At 25.9% G+C, this 21438-nt stretch overlaps 2 protein-coding genes and 2 long non-coding RNA genes across 6 annotated transcripts; 2 read left to right on the top strand and 2 right to left on the bottom strand.

The window, feature by feature from the left end:
• The first annotated feature begins 270 nt into the window (after nucleotides 1–270).
• LOC132925740 (uncharacterized) lies at nucleotides 271–2252 on the top strand. Of its 2 annotated transcripts, none has more exons than XR_009661389.1 (3): nucleotides 271–452; nucleotides 563–658; nucleotides 2165–2252. It is a non-coding gene; the product is annotated as an uncharacterized LOC132925740 (long non-coding RNA). The 2 variants fall into 2 exon arrangements; XR_009661388.1 differs by lacking the exon at nucleotides 2165–2252 and adding an exon at nucleotides 832–960.
• Nucleotides 2253–2935: 683 nt separating this feature from the next.
• Nucleotides 2936–4976, bottom strand: LOC132931795 (chromobox protein homolog 1-like). The gene is made up of 2 exons (XM_060997812.1): nucleotides 4683–4976; nucleotides 2936–3694 (listed from the first exon to the last, which is right to left on the bottom strand). Exons 1-2 carry the CDS (start codon nucleotides 4691–4693, stop codon nucleotides 3229–3231), a joined length of 477 nt encoding a protein of 158 aa, XP_060853795.1. The 5' UTR covers nucleotides 4694–4976; the 3' UTR covers nucleotides 2936–3228.
• A 2074-nt stretch (nucleotides 4977–7050) lies between these two features.
• On the bottom strand, nucleotides 7051–10964 carry LOC132932010 (uncharacterized). 2 transcript variants are annotated; one of them, XR_009662802.1, is made up of 5 exons: nucleotides 10672–10964; nucleotides 9097–9339; nucleotides 8949–9017; nucleotides 8603–8869; nucleotides 7051–7569 (listed from the first exon to the last, which is right to left on the bottom strand). It is a non-coding gene; the product is annotated as an uncharacterized LOC132932010 (long non-coding RNA). The 2 variants fall into 2 exon arrangements; XR_009662803.1 differs by lacking the exon at nucleotides 7051–7569 and adding an exon at nucleotides 8401–8506.
• A 5890-nt stretch (nucleotides 10965–16854) lies between these two features.
• LOC132917542 (uncharacterized) lies at nucleotides 16855–20951 on the top strand. Its single transcript, XM_060978324.1, has 5 exons — nucleotides 16855–17072; nucleotides 18627–18708; nucleotides 19365–19501; nucleotides 20261–20399; nucleotides 20549–20951. The coding sequence occupies exons 1-5, from the start codon at nucleotides 17001–17003 to the stop codon at nucleotides 20800–20802; spliced, it is 684 nt and encodes a 227-aa protein (XP_060834307.1). The 5' UTR covers nucleotides 16855–17000; the 3' UTR covers nucleotides 20803–20951.
• The last annotated feature ends 487 nt before the right edge of the window (nucleotides 20952–21438 follow it).

The following is a 21438-nucleotide window of genomic DNA, read 5'->3' as shown; positions in this document are numbered from 1 at the left end:
ATACCATACATTTTTGTTTCTCTACCTGTCATTTTCGCCGCAATAATTGATGTATGACCAAAAATAATGCGGCCTCTCCCGTAATTACACCGCGATAATTTCGTTTCAGAGATAATAAAGGTAATAGGCGTATTACTGAATACGGTCTGCCGCAACAGGCACAGCGGTGGTGATATTGACGCACAAAGCCATCTCTGAAGCGTTGTTTAGGTTTCATTTTCGTCATATTATTAATAATAATTTTAAAGTAGTTTTGTTATTGTTATCACTTATCAGTCTTTATTTACATTGTGCAATCAGTGACAGATTATCAGTCTTCGAAAACGACGAAAACTACCCACAGTACAGACTTCTATACTTAAGAAATCTGTAGCGAAAACACATTGAATGCGTATTGCGTACTGCGTAGTGGCGACGAAATGTACAACTAAGATAAAAGCTGCATTAACAAGGTTCGTGTTAATCATAGATATAAAACATGTATATATTCTATGGTGTTAATTAATACTAAGTATCTTGACTACAGATTCTAGTATCTTACCATTTTCTTAACTGGTCATAGGTCTTATTTATTGGCTCGGAAGTTGTTGGAATTGTATATAGTTTTATATGCTCTCAGATAATAGCATGTCTAGCTAGAAATCTGAACTTTATGATGGTAAGTTTAAAATGCACATTTTGCATATTTCATTGATATTTTTACAGTTATTATCATTTATAATATTTTCTAAAACATTGTTTTTTTTTTCTTAACCTATATATTTTAAATAATATTGAATATAAAATTCAATAACATTTTACATAGTTATTTATCTGCGCTTTCCATTACAGCATAAACATGACCCAATACCGTTCAAAATGAGTAAAACAATATCACACACAAAAATAGTATGATACTCCGCAGATTCATTTAAACCAGACATACAAAGAATTATGTATCTTAAAAAAAAATATATCAACTAAAAATAATAAATAATTAAAAATGAGTCAAATTGTAAAAATAATAAAATATAAATGAAATATGTTTAGCTCTATTTTCTAACTACCGACTTTGAAGTTTTTTTTTTATTTAACACATTATATAATATTTCTTTGATAATGAAAGCAAGTGCTGCTATACTAAAATGCCTTCTCATTCCCAATCACATTTCTGTGGTATTGTTTCAATACAAAATGGCTATTTTCAAACTAAAAAAATTTTTTTGAAAAAATGGTTTTTGACTTTTTTATTTTAAATCATTGTAAAAGGTAGGTTATTAATATTTGTGATGCAATTGAAATTATATATATTTAATATTTGATAGTTCTGAAATTATATTTCTCATAATTTTTAATGATCATAGTAAATTCATTTTGGTATCTTCTTAAATTTGTAATTACTCGAATTTGTCCTTTAAAGTTAATTTTTTTTTAAATGAGCATTTTCTTACAACTCTAGACTTGCTGATGAATCATTGTTGGTTTTTCTATTTAAGTTTTAATATACTCATAGTTATTTGTATTAAATATAACTGCTTCTTTCAATGTGCACCAACTTGTAATAATTGGTTCAAGATTAACATTATTTCCACCTGTAGGCTATAATATACTTAAGCTGTCACAAGATACTGTAAAGTGATTGGTTTTAGGAAGTTCTTTACTTACCTAATCTAAAAGATAGAGATGACTATGTTTCATCAACAGCAATCTAAATGTTTGAGTTACCAATAACTACACTTGAATATTTATTTATTATAAAATAGTAATGATATTATAATTGTAAATCCTAAAGACCACCTGCTTGGTAGAATAAGGATGTATAGTTTACAGTTTACTTGAAAATGTAGCAATTACAAATTTAACTATATTTTTGTTTATTAATTTTCTGATTACTGATGGTGCCAATACAATCTTTATATTTCATGTTATTTTCTAGTTTAATTAAACGAAAACTACTTTAAAATCCTTTGCATCTTTTTCCTAAATAAAGTATAAATTTTTTAGATTTTTTGGCTGTTATTTTGCAGATATTTTAATAGTGATATTGGTAAAAAATTACAAAGTTTGTGCATGTTTTAAAAACAAATTATTATTGAAATGTTTTTAATTTGCTATTAGTTCAAAGTATAACATTCTTATTTTTAATTTAATATTTGTATTAATATTATTTTATTTTAAAATTCAGATTTTAGGCATATGCCTCGCTCAAAATCTATGTGCTGACATATTGGTACAAAAAGGCAGGTGGCATTAAAGATGAAATTATTCTTAAAACATGAACAAACTAGTTTTTAAATGTATATAATATACATATAACTACTTTTTTCATACTTAAAATAGTGATAAAAAGATTGTGGCCTAACTTTTTAGTGATTAATTAAACATGCTCTGATTTTTAATTAATTCTCTTAAATTTTAATTGAGCAATCACAACGTACCATTAATATTATACATCACACATAACTAGATTCGATTTATATTTATATTATTATTATAAAAAACCAATTATAGAATATGAATATGTAGTTTGTTTTGAATCTTCTTGTTAAATACATATTTAAAACTTTTATCAAATTACTTACGATTAAAAAACATGATCATAGTATTGAATAAATTTGACTACAATTACCACTAATTTTAATATAAAATAATAATTATTTGAAGTTGGGTTAAAAGCTAGATGCTGAGTAACAATCGGTATATTTTGAGGACCTGAAATAATAAAAATATTTAAAGGGACACTTGCTAGAAAATCAGCACATTTGGGCATACTAGTTAGTCATGTATATAAATAATATAAAAAAATCTATGGTACTAAAGTACTAGGGTTCTGTCTAATAATAATAAAAGATAAGAAATGGTGAAAAATGCTTTAATTATTAAATAAAATAGTATTGAATGTTTAACCTACATTTTAAACAACCAAATATAAAGTAAATAAACTTAAATTAGCATATATATATATATATATTTATTTACTATTGCGTTACAATTTAAACAAATAAATAATGAAAAAATTCAAAATTAATTAGTTACTTATCAACATAAATTGAAATATTAATACATTTTAAAAATACACTATTATTAAATTGTATCAGTGAAATAAAAATAGTTAATTATTTTATGAAAGTATATTAAGTTGCTAACATTTAAGTATTTTATTTTTTTCTGTAAGGCATAATTGTCACATATAATAAAAAAATAAAATAATTCAAGATATTTACTTTAGGATTTGATTAAAACAGTTAATTATTTTTTCCATACATATTTTTTATGATAGTGTTTGATTATGAGTTGTGGATATAATTTTGTAGCCTTTTTAGATTTGATCTCCACAGGTTTTTTAATTCCTTCAAATTTAATACAATATGTAATCTTGCCACGCAGTTTTTTAACATGCACAACTTTTTCTGCTACTTTCTGATGCTCAGTATTATTATTATCAGACTCATCAGAAGAATTGGAATCAATTGTATTTGATGGCTTGCTTTTTCTTTTTCTTTCTTTTTCATATTTTTTTATCAAATCTTCACAATCAAGATTTTCAATAGGTTCCCAAGAATTTTCCGAATCACTGAAACCTTTCCATTTCAGTAGGTATTCCACCTTACCATGCTGTATACGCTTATTTAAAATCTTTTTCACCACATACTCCTCATCTTGTTTTTCATTATTTGAATTAGAATCTGTATTATTTTCAGTGAGTTTGTTTGGGCTGTAATAAAATAAAATTTATATGTTGATAATTGAAACATCAAAATAGATTCATCATGTATTTAAAATAGGTTGCTGCAGAAACTACCAAACAGTGTTACTAAACTTTTTTTTGTGTTTGTGTAACCTCTACAAGTGTTATGCCTTACAAATCCTACAATTTGTTTGATATTATTTATATCATGGACAGAATATTATGCTTATGATTCACTACATTGTTTTAGTTACTTTTATTTAGTATTATTAAAAAAAAATTGAATTAAAATTATAAAATAAAAATTGTATATTTGTAGAACAAAATAAATTCCTCATCTTATCATTGTAAGCCGGTTGGGGTTGTTCTATAAATTTGTGCGACACGGAGAGCGTTAACTTGACGTCATGAACCACCTGTAGAGGTAGTTTATGTAAATTAGTTAGTAGCTATATGATATATTCACGTATATATGCATGCAGTAAAAAATAGTTTTTTTATTATTGTTTATTCATTTGATAGGTATATGATAACGTGACTTCGATGATTATTTGTATAACAATTAGTCGATCCTGACAGTTGCGGCGAAGACGTATGTGCATTGCATAATATTCTACTTAGTCACTTAGGACTACAAAATAACAGAATGGCAATACATAACACTTAACACTGTCAACTATCAAGTTACGCGATAGAAAGTTGTTGATGTAGATAGGTATCCATTATAAATTCGAAATGGATTTTGTGATTTATTATTTGTTTGGTCGAACATTTACCTATAACCACAATTACCTACATTTGAATAATGATTACGGCGGTGACGTTGCCAGAATTACCGATGAACTATAAATTAAATAATTATGGTATTTTTTGAAAAAACTATTCAGACCTCAGTCATGTGCAGATAAGATGGGGACGGATAACATTTGCAAACAATGAAAACAGCAAGTAAAAACCGAGTTACCGGAAATTCGGAAGCTCGTGCATGTGCATAAATATTATAGTTGTTACTCACCTGGGATTCATATCGAAGATTTGTCAATGAAAATATCTGAAATGAGTTTATGGCGTTGGAGATGTCAACCGTGTGGCGGAACTCGAGTAAATGAAAGAAAACGGTGAATCATCAAACGACAAACAACAGATAACAGAACAAATATATACAATCTCAACAATTTAATAAAAGATGATGATGGGACAAGAGATACCAACACTAAAGACATTGTGTTTGTAACGGAAAAAAAATGGTATTCACGCCAACGATTTTGATTAGGCTTCCTTCCACCGGGTCGTTGTTAACCAGACAATAAAAAAAACGGTTTATATCACTAGAAAAAAAACGGTTTATATCACTATCATGGAAGAAAAATATCATATCAATTCGGCTTGGAATAATCAACACATTTCACATTATCACTGGCCGCCGAATTCAAACATTTTTAATATTATAATATTATTAGATATAAATACAATTTCAAAGTTGAGTATGATATAATACTGTTGTTATAACACGAGCGGATCAAAACCCCCCGATCCATGCGCATTATTATCAATTCTCCATAATCAATATAACAAATTTTTCGGTTGATGCTCTTATTATTTTTGGACAACTACCTTCTATCTATATTATCTATATTATAAAATAATTAAAAAATAAAAAAAACAAATCAAAAGAAGCCCATCACCATACAACACTATAGAAGCAATGCTCACCTTTCCACTTTTATTTTCTTTATTTCGGAGCGACAAGCTTGACAGTATATGGCATGATGTTACGAACACTTTTATCATCAAAATGGAATTCTCGATACCAGCCCGCCAATTTTTTTTTTTTTAAAAGTCGCTGCTTATTACTATAGAATAAATAACACTAACATTATACGTGCTCGCTTAATGGAAAAAGCCGTGTTCGGAACGTTCACTAAAAAAAATGGATTCGTTCACGTTCTCGTTCTTTCAAAAAAATAAACGCGTTCATTGGGTCGTTCATTAAATTTTTTAAATTTTTATTATGAATCAACCTGCAGTAAATATAAGAATCCATAAAAATATACGACTCAACCCAATAATAAAAATACAATTTAGACTTTAGAGCATTAACAATTTATTAATTATCTGAATTATATTTTTAATATCTGACATGTTATTTGAGGTACATTTTGATAAGGATTTCGTATTGATAAAGTTAATCAAATACTAGGGCATTATGCACACAGCCGACCAGTCGAAAAAAATCTTTTCTATTGAAGACTTAAATTCAGTTGGAATTGAAAACTATGATTTTATTTCCTAATATATTCAACTGAGACTTTAAATAAAATTTAATATAACAAAAATTACTTTTAAATCCTTTGCATCTTTTTCTTAAAAAAATTATCAATTTCATTAGATTTTTTGGCTGTTATTTGCAGAAATTTTAATAGTGATATTGGTACAAACATTACAAAGTTTGTGCGTGTTTTAAAAACAAATTATTATTGAAATGTTTTTAATTTGCTATTAGTTCAAAGTATAACATTCTTATTTTTAATTTAATATTTGTATTAATATTATTTTATTTTAAATTTCAGATTTTAGGCATATGCCTCGCTCAAAATCTATGTGCTGACATATTGGTACAAAAAGGCAGGTGGCATTAAAGATGAAATTATTCTTAAAACATGAACAAACTAGTTTTTAAATATATATAATATACATATATCTACTTTTTTTCATACTTAAAATAGTGATAAAAAGATTGTGGCCTAACTTCTTAGTGATTAATTAAACATGCTCTGGTTTTTAATTAATTCTCTTAAATTTTAATTGAGCAATAACAATGAGTCATTAATATTATGCATCACACCTAACTAGATTCGATTTTAGATACCCTTATTATATTATTATTATAAACAACCAATTATAGAATATGAATATGTAGTTTGTTTTGAATCTTCTTGTTAAATACATATTTAAAACTTTTGTCAAATTTCTTACAATTAAAAAGCGTGATCATAGTATTGAATAAATTTGACTACAATTACCACTAATTTTAATATAAAATGTTAAATAAAATAATAATTATTTGAAGTTGTGTTAAAAGCTAGATGCTGAGTAAAAATCGGTATATTTTTATGACCTGAAATAATAAAAATATTTATAGGGACACTTGCTAGAAAATCAGCACGTTTAGGCATACTAGTTAGTCATATATATAAATAATATAAAAAAATTTATGGTACTAAAGTACTAAGGTTTTGTCTAATAATAATAAAAGATAAGAAATGGTGAAAAATGCTTTAATTATTAAAATAAAATAGTATTGAATGTTTAACCTACATTTTAAACAACCAAATACAAAGTAAATAAACTTAAATTAGCATTTATATATTTTTTTTTTACTATTGCGTTACAATTTAAACAAATAAATAACGAAAAAATTCAAAATTAATTACTTATTAGTTACTTATCAACATAAATTGAAATAATAATACATTTTAAGAAAATATTTTTTCCGTAGCAATAATTTTTCATAGTAATTGACAACGAGTTTTGAGTATAATTGTTCAGCTTCATTTGTTTTTATTGCAACATGTTTTTTAATTCCTTTAAATTTAATACGATATAATTTAATCTGGCCAGCATGTATTTTAACAGCCACAACTTTTTCTGCTACTTTCTGATACTCAGTACTAGCTATTATTATCAGAAGATTCGAAATCAATTGAATTTGATGGCTTGCTTTTTTCTTTTTATTTCTTCTTCATATTTTTCTACTAAATCTTCACTATCAAGATTTTCAATAGGTTCCCAAGAATTTTCCGAATCACTGTAATCTCTCCATTTGATAAAGTATTCCGCCTTGCCATATCTTATACGCTTCTCTAAAATCTTTTTTGCATACTTATATATATATGAACTTTCTGAAAAAAAATAAGTAAGTAATTTATATTTAGATTTTAGGTAGTTAAATTTTTATTGTTTACCTACCAAAGAGTAAATAATTAAATTATCTACATAAATAAAGTAGGTAGATAACTTCCCAGTAAACATGCCAATATCTATTATATATCATTTATTAGATCAAAATATCTATTTTTGATGCATAATGGATGTTCTTATTATGTTCCAAAATAAGTCTAAATGAGACAGCTATTTAAAGTCTCTAAGTGAATATTGTTAATACATATTTAAGACGGTCTTTTATTGGTATACAGACTACCATTTTAGATGTATATAAAATATCTATTATTTGTATAGGATTATGATACATGACTAATTAATATAATTTAATTTAATATAGTCTTTCGTCTTAAACTATAATCTTTATGTTTACCATTATTGACTAATAAGTCCACTTATTTATTATTATATATTTTAAGCTTAAAGTACATGTTTACAGTTGGATAGGAATTAAATGTAATTAATATATTCAAAAACAAAAATTAATACCTACACAAAATTAATTAATTTTAATAAGTATAAATAAATAATAACTTATAATTGGAAAAGTGCGCACTCCCATAAAATACAATACATAATATGTAAATTATATTATGATAAAATATAACAATTAACAATAAACATGTTAAGTCAAAATTAAACTGTTGTAATGAAAGATTTTAAACTTTTTTTAATGATGTGGACAATAAAATTTACATTTATATTTAGTCAAATTAAAAATAAAAAAAACTGTTACAAATTATAAATTATAATAATACACTACATAGTACATAGTACATACACTACCTACCAACCACAATACCACTTAATATTATTATTTATTATTATTATATTTGTCCCGGGTTGATGCTAAGCGTAACCAATTTTTAATTCTGCATCTAACCACATCTTCGGATCCTGTTGGATGTTTCATCATAGTTACATATTGAAAGGTTAAAATAATAGTATATTTAATTTGAGTAAGTAACACTTTTAAGTTAAAAATGGTCTTACCAAGTACAATTGCAATTTTATTTCAATATCACACACTTCAGCTATAGAATTAGCAGGTAGAATGAAACGTTCAGAACATTTTTGTTTGATTGTTGATTGGGATTATATTCTCCGTTGCTCATGATTAATTTTGTTAATAATTTATTGGTTATCTGTTGACCTCATACAATTTGTTGGACTAACAAAATTTGCTGTTGTAATAAATGTATTGTAGTATGAGACAAGTCCACGGTTCCGGGTGATGAAGGCTGATACACTGTTCATTTTCTACGAAATAAAATATAAATATTTAACACATACCTATAAGATGTATGACATTTATGCTTATGCAGAAGAAAATATTTACCTTCATTATAATATTCAAACATTGGTGGTGATTAACTATTGTCAGAATTTGTTTCTGTTGGTAGCTGATCTACAATTACATTTGATATTAATAATTGATAAGTCAGTAAGCAATAATTTTGTAACATACATTATTTAGTTTTAAATACCTTGTAACCTAGCACATAAAAAAATCCATACCAAGGGATCTTATCCAAGTAGCTGGTTTGGTTTCTGGTTCTGGCATAGTTATCATTGATGGTGAATGACTGCCTGATTCTCAATCTGAATTCCTTTTCCAGTATTGCGTTTCTTCTTACACGTTCCACGACCCTGGTTTTCAATATTCGAGCTTTCAGCATCATCATTATTGTCATATTTTGGTAATTTACTTTTAGCTTCCTCATATGTTCCTATAATTAAAATATATTAGGTACTGATAAATAAAATATAATTTATATTAACAAACTTCTCGCAGGAAGTTTAATCACATCAGATGGATTACATTCATTTAGAATTTTAAGTAATTGGGTAGTTACATTAAGAAGGACACAGTTAATTAAAACGCAATGTGCTAGTTTACATTGTAGAGCATTTTCTTCATACATTTCACTACTACCCTCCATTTCCATTTCACTTTCAGATGAGATAGTTTTAATATCACTTTCATAGGAGGTAATGTTAAAATCGTTCAAACTATTTTCGTGTTCTATTTTTTCAATTAAATGTTCTGGTGTTGCAGTACTTTTTATTATTTCAGGGCCGTTTAGTCCATTTATACTATTTTATCGTCTATAACATTGAGCTCGACCTAAGTAAACATCTTTAAAAGGATGTTTAGGCATACTTACAATATCAATTTAAATTTTGGTGTGAGGCTGATCTTGATGTTGTACACCGTACACTGCTAGGTCACAGTTACAGAATAAAATAAACCACAGTACGTAGACACAAAGTACAAAGTAGTGTGAAAACTGTGAGTGACGACGAGAGTTATCGCTTTATCAGACATTCTGACAATCGATAAATTAAATAACAAAATACCCATATTAAATTAATAATAAATTAATAAATAATAACATAATAATATCAAGTATTACTATTGAGTAGAGTGTAGACTGTGAGTGTCACTGTGATAACTTATATTGTTATTTATTGATAAACATTTGATAGTGAGATACATGGCCCCTCCACTACAAATTACATACTACAGTCTACTACAGTTTCCGCACTCCAAGCTCAGCGCTGCGCAGCTGCTATAGCGGCTATAAAATATTAATATAGTACATCTATTATACATATATAAGCTATCTACAAAAATACATTTACAATAATATTGTTCTATGTGTCTAATAGAAGTATTTTGCTAGACGTGTATAATTCATAGACATTCGAGACTTTCACATAGACATTTATACCCAAGTTTGACGTCTCGTAGCCTTGACATGTTTACTGGGTAATTAGTAATTACCACACAGTTTTAGAAATTAGTATAAAAACTATATATTTATATATTATATTATATTTATTGACATACGTGATTAGCACATTACATAGATACAATAATATAATAATACACCCACGTCCTACATTTACTTTGAATAACACCGTATTACGACAGTAAATGGAAATTAAAAATATTATTAAAACTTGAAATAAATCAGTTAATTGTACAGATAATTATAATAAGTACAACATATTACACACCTATTAAATATTAATAATATAATATAATTAATATATACCTATGTCGTTTTAAATTCGTGGATGATTTTTTTGAAGTAAGTACTTTTAGTTTTTCTGGATGGCAAACATAATAAGCATAATACTTTAAAATTTTCGTCGGTTTCTTCAACATATTTGAAATATTTTTCAAACCCATACCACGGGATACACTTCCTGTTTTCTAAATTAGTTCCATCTTCGTTTCTTTCATTAGCATCTATATTTTTCTTTTTTTGGTTTGAATTCATTATAAATAGGTACTCACTAACTAAACGGTCTAGCACAACAACAATAAACGAATTAACTAAGATACTGAAACAGAGAAAACTGAACAATTTTAAATGTATGATAATTGATATTGATAACTGATAAGTCACAGACACGGACTATCTTAATTCATGTCACAGACCAAAGTAGGCAAGGTTTATAGATTATAAAGGTTGCCTCATATCGAAAATCTGAAAAAACGGGAGTGGGAGAAATCGGACCGTGACGTCATCCGTAGGAGAATTTCCAATTGTTTACATAGTTTACACGTGCGTTTTTGCCACTTTTGTTATTTATAATTTATTAATTACATTTATCATTATTTGCATCATATACCATGTCTGAAAACCCCAAAAATTGTATAATAATATTTTAAAATATGAAATTAAATGTATCTAATGAATTATCTTACAAAATATGTATAAAAACAAAAATGTTAATGTTAATAAACTATTTTAAAATATTTATTATAGTATATGTGTATTAAAACATTACATTTTTAGAAGCACCTATAAAACAATACCAATTTACAGTACAATTATTTATTAATTTATTATATATTAGAATATATTTCTAATAAATAATAATATTATTGATTCTGACTATGATTATAATTTGGAATATATTTTTCATTCATGAGAAAACTGAAAACTTTAAAAATTAGTTTATATTAGTATGAGGATTGATAATACAATGAATTTAAAGTATCATATTTTATTATTGGGTTTAAAGTTTTAGTAGTTTTACACATTTAGTAATAATTACAATTGTTTATAATCAGTCGACACTTTATTTGTAAATTGTATTGAGTATAATATTATGAATAGTATTCTTTGAATATATACATAATTCTATAGGTTTCTACTTTCTTAAACAGAAAATATTTTAATATATGATTAAAAATTATAGTTAGGTACACTAATAACCAGGGCTCGTGACCTTAAGCATTTGCTTATTTTTATGGATTGATTTAAAATGTAGCAGAGTGCTATGGCCTATGAAAGTGTATGTCATGTTAAAACACGTTCTATTATGAAATTTGAAAGTGCTTTTTTTTGCTTTTTTCGACGATTTTTTAAAAATATGCATATTTCCATTTTTTTTTTACGATTTTTGCTTTTTTGACCAGTTTTTCTACTTTTTATGGTTTTTTCAGAAAATCTATAAACAATAAGGCAAAATTGTCTCGAATGTGAAGTTTGATTTTTTTATAATATAAATATTTATTTTTTTATTTTTTAGTTAAAAATTTTTCGTAATAATTTTGTTTCAATATTTTTTGTAGTCTTTAATCATATTATTTTTAGCACAGTTTGAAATTAAACGAAAAAAAATCGGTCAATATATATATATATATTATATATATCAACATTAGGTAAGTATATACATATACAAGAAAATACACAAATTATGTCTAGTTTCTACTTTATAACCTTTACTATGAGGCAACCTGTATAATCTATAAACCTTGCAAATTAGGTGCACTGTACACGTTTCACAACAATTGCAAATTCGCAACTATAAAAATAAAATTCAGTGCGTGTTCTGCGCGATTGCGCGTCTCCGTCATTTTGTGATTCCCGCTCCCCAGTAATTAAATTTATATTCGACGGTGTAGATAAACGATATAGCCCACGTACGCCGTCCACTATATAGGTTTATACGTTTTATAATATATTTCAAAATAGGGGCCTAATCAAAGTTCTAATTTCATTAATTTCGCCCACATGGTAAGTTTTGTTGCGTGAAAATTGATTTTTACCATTGATTACTGATAATGTAACGCGATTCGACTTTAAATATTTTAAGAACAAAACAGCGTCCGCCTAACGACGTCAGGAGGTAGGACAATCCCCCGTATGCAGATTGCATTGTCAGGTATCGATTTACACCGGTTGATGACCAACGGCTAGACTCTCAAATTCAACTTTTACGCATTTAAAATAAGACCACCTAAATATGGACTATATAGAGCTATAAAATCAGTGGTGCAAACATCGTTATTATAGGGAGCGGATGTTTATGCTCCAAAAAATTTAAAAATATGCATGCAATTATGCACTATAAAGTATAAAAATATGCTAATAATTTATTAAAAATTAAAAATAATAAATTATTAATAATTTTAAAAAAAGAATAAATTGTATTATTATTAAAAATTAAAAAAGATATTTTTTTGCAAACTGCTGTTGAATTTTGTGTTAATCTGAAAATAATATACATGGGAATATATTAGAAATCAAATATCGATACGAGCGAAAACGGGCTTTCCCGGTTGGCACGAATATTAGGTACATAGGCCTACAGCCGCGGGACATTTTGATCTATTAATTTTAGTCGTCCCAAATCCGTTAATATAATACGAAAAACCTCAAATATGCACTAAAAGCATGATGAATATAGAATTATAATCAAACAAGTAAAAATCGAACAAATATACAAAAATATGCAAAATTAAATTGATAAATTTGAATTCCTTGAGTGATGAAACAAATTTCTATCTTATATACTCCACATTAATTTAGTTGTTATTAAATAATATGATAAATGCATAAACATCCACTCCTTAATCGTTATAATCCATCTAATCACAAAATTACATTTGAGATTACCTTCTATAGAATTTATCCCAAGTCGTGTCTCCGTGACCTAGGCCCTAGGGTATTCACTTACACCGATTTACATGGGCATTTAGTTATACTAATATACTTGGCTAGACCTATACATATAATACACTACAAACCAATTATTTGTTAGAAGACGTATCTAAACCAGGTTCAAATAGGTGACGTCTTATTCTATTTTCTACACCTATAGTTTGTGTATATAATACTATAGTTGATTGTAACTTTATAGCTATTTCTGAATTTCTCCAACATTTTTCCTTAAATAAAATCCATTTGAATTAGTATATAGTTTTATACGTATTTCCATTTGTATAAATTCGCTACCTAGCTGTTTTGTTGTCCAAAATATTTATCGAAATATTGGTGTAAGCTCATGATTTATATACAGTATTATCACGATTTAAAGTACCACTAAATATCTCAGCTGGATGACCTAGTATTGAATTAAATATTTTGGAGGGCCTATAATGGGTACCTACTTAAATACTCATTTATTTATGATTATTTATAAAATTTATAATATATGCATTTTAATGTAATATACAATCACTACATTTACATCAATCGAGGTGACTTGAAATGATTTTGACATACTTCTTGGATTCTAAGTATAAAAAAAATCGTACTGGGCTTTAAAAAATACATATATTATCGCATTTAATAAAATATAATAGCTTTTAAAAAATACGTGTTCCAAGTCAACTCAACTTTTGGGCTGTAACAGCTATGCAAATTCAATGTACAATTAAATTCAAGTACGTTATTAGAATCGATTTGTTACATAATATTTATTTTAATAATAAACCTAAACATTTAAAAAAAATAAAAAGCTTAACTTAACCTTTTTTAACAGAATACTTAATTTTAAAATAATAAAATATTTATAACATGATCAAAATAATTATCTATATAATTCGTTAAATAGAAAAACATTATTTAATAAGTACTTAATAACAATAATAACAATACTGTCAATACTTAATATCTAATAGGTAAGTAGGTAATATTAAAAATATATAAAGTAGAATATAACAATTAATATTTGGTAGAATTACTAGAATTTAATTTAATTCAATGAAAAAAATTAAAAACAATTAAGTTTTGGATGAGAAATTGAAAAATGCAACAAAAATGTTTTCGAAAAATATACATAGATATTTAATTAATTTAACCTTGTGTTCAGTTGTGTATTTAAAGTTACTTTTTCCTTTTATTGTTGTATCTCTTCCAATTTTCTTTTTATTATACGCCCTGTCCCATTTCATAACATGTTTCTGAAATCACCATTAATCATGACCTCAAGTGAAAAAAATTGCCGCTGGCCTCATACATATCCAGTTCGCCTCCGTCACTATGGGGTACGGGTAAATCAATATCGTCGAAACTGATCTTGATCGTTGTAACCAGTAGGCTCAATAGATCTATAAAAAAAAATAGTAAAATGATTTTAGCGTACTAACGTGTAAGGAACATATTTTGCTATACTCTATTTGTTATATTTTAGCCCGTCGCACGGCTGGTAGACGTCGATTACCACGAACTTCCTAACATATTATATAAATTAATACACACTAGTTCTGTAACTGGTCTGCACATCGCGCTCTGGCGGTGTCATACGATTGTCTCACTGCCAACCACAATTTCAGATAGAGCGCAATGCTCTTACCACCTTATCTCGAAATGTCCGATTATGTTTTACATACATATCGGTGACAGACGAATTATATAATGATTATTTCGTTAGTATAGCTACAAAAAAATGAACAAGATCTACGATTTTTATTCTCGTACTCAGATTTTTCCTAAATTTTCCCCTATAGCAATCGACAAATAATATAATAATTACGTTATCATACAGCAACCTTGTTGACACAACATTTTAAAAATACCTACATATTATAATATCTGTATTAACCAACTTCATGCGAACTAAAATTAGTCTATCTCTCCACGACTTCTGTTTCTTCAGTTGAAGAAGGTTAGATTAGGTATTTTGTACAAAATACAAACACGGTAATTATTACAATGAATAATTTTATGATTTCACACATAAAAATATATGTCCAGAACTAAGGAAGTAATTTATAATTGAAAGTTGTACCTAAAGGTAATCATGGTAATTGTGTTCATTAGTATTTTATTTTAAGATTTGTTTATTAAATACACTTATTTTTTTTGTATAATATCATATTTTTTGTGCTAATAATTATAATAATAATATAAATATATATAATATATAATTTGTTACCAATGGGCAATGACAATCATTTACATTTTAAATAAACAAAAAAAATTAGATTTTTGTGAGGCACCCTACAGCAACCTATAAGAGTTTAAATAATAAACTATAATACTTTACGAGTCTCAATGAATCTATTGATATAACTTTTATTGAAAATGGTCAATCGTTCAAAAGTTACACTACCACAGTAGACGCATAAAATCATTATAGTTCTATCTATAGGTGTATAAAGATATTATGATTCAATGTTTTTCTGTGTAATAGAGAAAATATTAAGTAGCACGCTAAATTTATTTTTTTAATTTTTGTTTTGTATAAGTACTTATAGCTGTTAACTTATACTCCCGATTATTTTGTAAAATATAGGTATCTAGTATCTACTTTGAGTTGTTAACTTAAAATAACTTTTGACTCTACAAAATATCAATAAAAGATATAATTTTCTACTAAAGATCTCCTAGTCGAAAATCGAAGCATTTTTACTGATTCAAAAGGTAATAATTGACACATAATAATCACATACATTTTATTGTGTTAAACCAATATATATTATATACCTAATTAATAAATAAAATCAAAATCAATTGAAATGTATGTTTATCTATTTGATTTGTAATTTTTTTTTAACAAATTTAAAAAAATACTAATTTTAAAAACCTTGCAGATTATTCTACAGCCTGATGCTTTAAGTCTCCGTGATTTTCTTAAACTCAGCCTTTGGATGAGGATTATTGCGGTCAAATATCAAGTCAAATTATACTAATTACAGTGTTATACCTAATACGCCTCAGTGTGAAAAACCGATTAGATTTAACACGTGCCCGTCTCTACAAGACTATAATATAAATATATAATATATCAATCACATATTATCATAATCATAATTGTTTTTATTATCGTAATTTATTATAACTATAATAATTATTATAATATTTAGGTTTTTATCCACCGAACGCCGCAGTCGCAGTGTCGTGCGATAAACATCCGTACTGCAGGGCATCATTCAAACTGCAGCCCGTCGTAATAGATCGATCGATAGTTGATACTCCGCAAGTGTTGCCGCAGAATGTAATCGTCGACGACTAGTCGATTTTTAAGGCAATAAAACCACTATATTTTTAAAGATGTTTTATTGTATAAATACATGAACTTTCATGTATATCACAATAATAATAAATAATATATTTAAAAAAATCGAAAAAAAATTATTGTTATGGACTTGATGGAGGATGATTCGCTAACATATTTGTGCGATGCATCCAGAAGCTTCGCTCTTTTGAACAACGTAAGTTATATATAGTATATGAACAAGTATAGCTGATCTCTAATATATATAATTCATTTAAAAAAATACGTTAATCATAATAGTGTATGCTTTTGCCTTTTATATTATATTTGATTATAAGATTGTATATTTGTATATACATATTACATACTACATAGTGTATACTACAGTATTATTATTACGTATTAATTATTAACTACTATAATATCATCCTCGAAACAAAATTTGAATGCTATTTTTTATTAGGATATTATAAGTTTATCAGTTTATATTGAAAACATATGTTTAGTCGTATTTATTATGATTTATGCGAGCATCGACTATGTAAAATATTTCAATAAATATTAAAATAGTTTTGCTAAAAAAATGCATTATTCTGTAAACATAGTTAAATACCTAGGTATTCTAAACAAGTTTATAAACAAAACCAAATTGTACAATCAAATTAAAAAAAAAAAAAAATTGTAAGTAACAAAACATTGTAATTATTGTAGATTGTAACTAATGACCATTGTCATTAATGTTAAGAACAATAAAAAAAAATATAAATTGTTTACTGGAATTCGTTACTATAATAGTTCTTACCTATATATATTAAATTAAAATACATACATCAATAATGTTGGTCAAAGCTGCGACAGAGATGAGAATTCAGTGTCACATTAATATAATAATAGTATAATTTGGTTAATACAATTATTTTAATACATTTATGTTTTAAATATTTTACGTGGCATAAAAAAATTAAAATAATAGCAGCAATAAACTGCTTAATTTTTTTAATAGTACAAATCATATTAATTCATTTTAAATTGAGTATACAATAAAATTATTGTATCCACATAATATGGTCTGGACTCAGGATTAACAGAAAACGGTTTTCGTAATAATTGACGAGTAGATGATAATATATAGTCATATAAATATTTTGTTTAAAACGTAGGCATTGTATAATGATTTTAGTACCGTAATATCATTATTCTTATACAATATACTCAAATATATGCAAAAAAATATACATAATAAGTATTTGTCATAATTTATAACACTTGAAGAAAACCGATAGGACGTACAATAAAATTATTTTCAGTTATTTATTTAAAATTATACTATCTAACTATCTAAGTATAATGCATAGGTATACCTCTATTAAATTTCAGCTTGATGCATAAATATTTTATTAATACATTTCACAAGGTAAAGACTTTTCAATTTCATGTGTTAGGAAATACATGACACGCTATACATATAAAATTATACGGCTTATATGAAAATTTTAAATATTTTTTAAAAAGTATTAAAGTTTTTATACTCGCAAAGTCATAACATACTCTCAACATTTATATAATGGTTATAAATAATATGATACACTGTCGCAAAAACAATTACCAAAAAAAAATATTTACCCAAAATTCCAACAGAACATTTAAGTATTTAACACATCTAAATTAACACTATATAATTATTAAAATACACTAATAGTCGTATTTTATTGATATAATGATGGGTAACTAATGTATAGTTGCTGTTAACATTTGACTTATTTATTTTCAGTGTGTGTGTTACAGTATCTGTTACATCTATGCATATTACGGTAGACAATATTTTCAGAACTACAACCTACAATGGAGCACAGGTTAGTATATAATATTATTAAGTACAAACATGAAGATATAATTGAATTTATATTATATTATTATTATTAATATATTATAATTATTATATATTATATGTATTGCAGTGCGTACTTGTGTACGAATTTAATAATAATCTTTGACGCCGACCACACTATAAAACCTATATTTCATAATATGGAAATGTAATAGTGTAATTTAATATTATCAAACAATTATAAAAACATCATAATAAAATAATAATTACGTATCGCTTCATTATTATAAACAGTCACAAACGCTTAAAATGATCGTCGATTTTTTTTAAATATTTTATTCATGTTTTCGTGTTGATGTAAGCTTCACAAATATTGTTTTTCTATCGATTATTTGTGTATTCTAAAGTCCTACGAGTGCAGTTTAATTATAACCTATGCTCTATAAACACCTAAGCCTACACATGAGTATTTATTGTATAATTAATTATTTTTAAATTTCGAAGATTTCATCAATGCGACAAAATTAAAAATCTTATACACTCATATAGTACTAATTCATGAGAACGCAGTAATTATAAAAGTATGTCACTTAAGAACATAATGATAATATAGATATAATAATATTAAAGCAACCATAACAAGTAGGTATAGTATTAATGGTCAACATTTATTTTGTTTAGATTTCAAGAACAATTTGATGCTATTCTTTGAAAACATGAATACATCAGAAAAAATGTACTTATTGCTTTCTGCGTGTTTATTGGTGTTGATGATATCAATGATTTTTGTTAATCATAAATTCAGATTCAAATCTAAAGTAAATCAAATGATTTTTTTTTTTACAATGTTTTAATGACTGATTGTGTTATTATATAATCTGAACCAGAATAATAATTGTGTTGGTCTATATACCTAATAGATATTTAAGTAATTTTAACGTTTTTAGAAAATAAGATTTAATTTTGTTTTTGATTATGAAATCAAAAAATGTAGGTTGTTGTTAAAAAAACTGGGTTTACTCTGCTATATAGCATAAATGTCAAGTATACCTCGTCATAGAGTAATCAATATGTTACATATTTATGTTCAATAATAAATCTAAATTGTCTACGATGAATTCTAAACGATCCATTAAAATATTTTGAAAATTTCATTGTGTATATAGACAATTATAATTTATGTAATAGAGGAATGTTTCAAGTCCTACAATTCATATTTTTAATAATCATAAAATAACAATAATTGTTTAAAAATAAAATATAATAATACACATTTTATCGTTTAAGTTTCAAGAAAAAAATCTCATGAAAAATCGTTTTTAATTAATTTTTAAGCTGATATGTTAAAATAAAAAAATTAATTAATTTAAATGAATTATTAATTAGTTAAATAACATAAATGGTGACTATTAAAACAAATTTAAAAAAATTAAATATTGAAAGATTTAGTGTAGTAATTTTCCAACAGATTAACTATATTGCCTGATGGTATTAATGGTCATATTTTATAATATTATTTATTATGATAATGATTTATCATTTAAAACAAAGAAAAATAACATATGAATAATTTTCAGCCCAGCGTCTTTACGATCAAGCTATGGTTAAAAGTACATGTGGTGATTTTTTATTTCGTTCTGATTTCCTTCACTATACCGTCATTAACTACGATAACGAAAAAGTACGATGTGTTACTGGTTGGAATTATAGTCGGCGGTACGTACTTATATATAATATTATATACTTCTCTACAACATTATAAACATTAAATATCATGTTTTTCAATCTATTCCGTAGTCCGATGAATTTCAATTTAAATAAGATTAATATAATTCGTTTGTATTTTTTTTTCTATCGTAATTTAGCGATTTTAGCTTATGAAATATACGTGGTCAAATGTCTGTACGACGAGGTACGTCTTCAGAACACGACCGTTCTTAATTTAATCAACCTCAGTTCTATGCGACACTCAGCCCAGTTTACGAGTCAAAATTCGCATCTAGTAATGGTTTATTCGACCATGGCGCTCATGCCGTACTTTCTCTGGATACTTTTTATACTCGGAAAACGGACAAATAGAAGGCCCACGCCGCCCAATTATATGCTCATCCAGGTATAGAACATCGAATACGTCGAATAAGGATTATACGAGAATATATCTAATTATATTATTATAACCATTCTATGATGCAGTTAAAGAATCAAACTTTATGAAACAATGATGATTACTTGTTCTAAATATTTAATGTATAGAATGGACTATTGGACTCCGACAATTGGATGTATTTATCAAAATTCTAATAGTAACAAAGTATTATTTATTTATTTATTTATTTATTTTTGTACATTTAGTAAACTTTAATTTTCTGAAAATTTTAATTTCAATGATTTTTTTTATGTATTTTGTTTTAAAATATGACATTTTATTATTTAGTATAAACATATAAGAAATACTTTAAATGTTGTAAAGTATCAAATATACTTGTGTTATTTATTTATACATTTTAATAAATAATATAATTTTTAAGTATGTCTTAAAAAACAGTTTCGTAATTGTGTACGATATTACAGCCGCAGTGATAAATGTAGATTATTTCTTACAAATAATGTCGTTAGAATTAAAAATAATACATATAGGTACGTTCGTTATTGTTTTAGATTTTATTAATATTATTAAGTATAATATATCTAAATCTATTTTATAATAGTATATATGTACAAATTTTAAATTATCATATTGTAAGCCATAATTGTA

The sequence above is a fragment of the Rhopalosiphum padi genome, chromosome 1, assembly GCF_020882245.1.
Source record: "Rhopalosiphum padi isolate XX-2018 chromosome 1, ASM2088224v1, whole genome shotgun sequence".
Lineage (NCBI taxonomy): Eukaryota > Metazoa > Arthropoda > Insecta > Hemiptera > Aphididae > Rhopalosiphum > Rhopalosiphum padi.
This window is presented reverse-complemented; position numbering and strand designations above follow the sequence as displayed.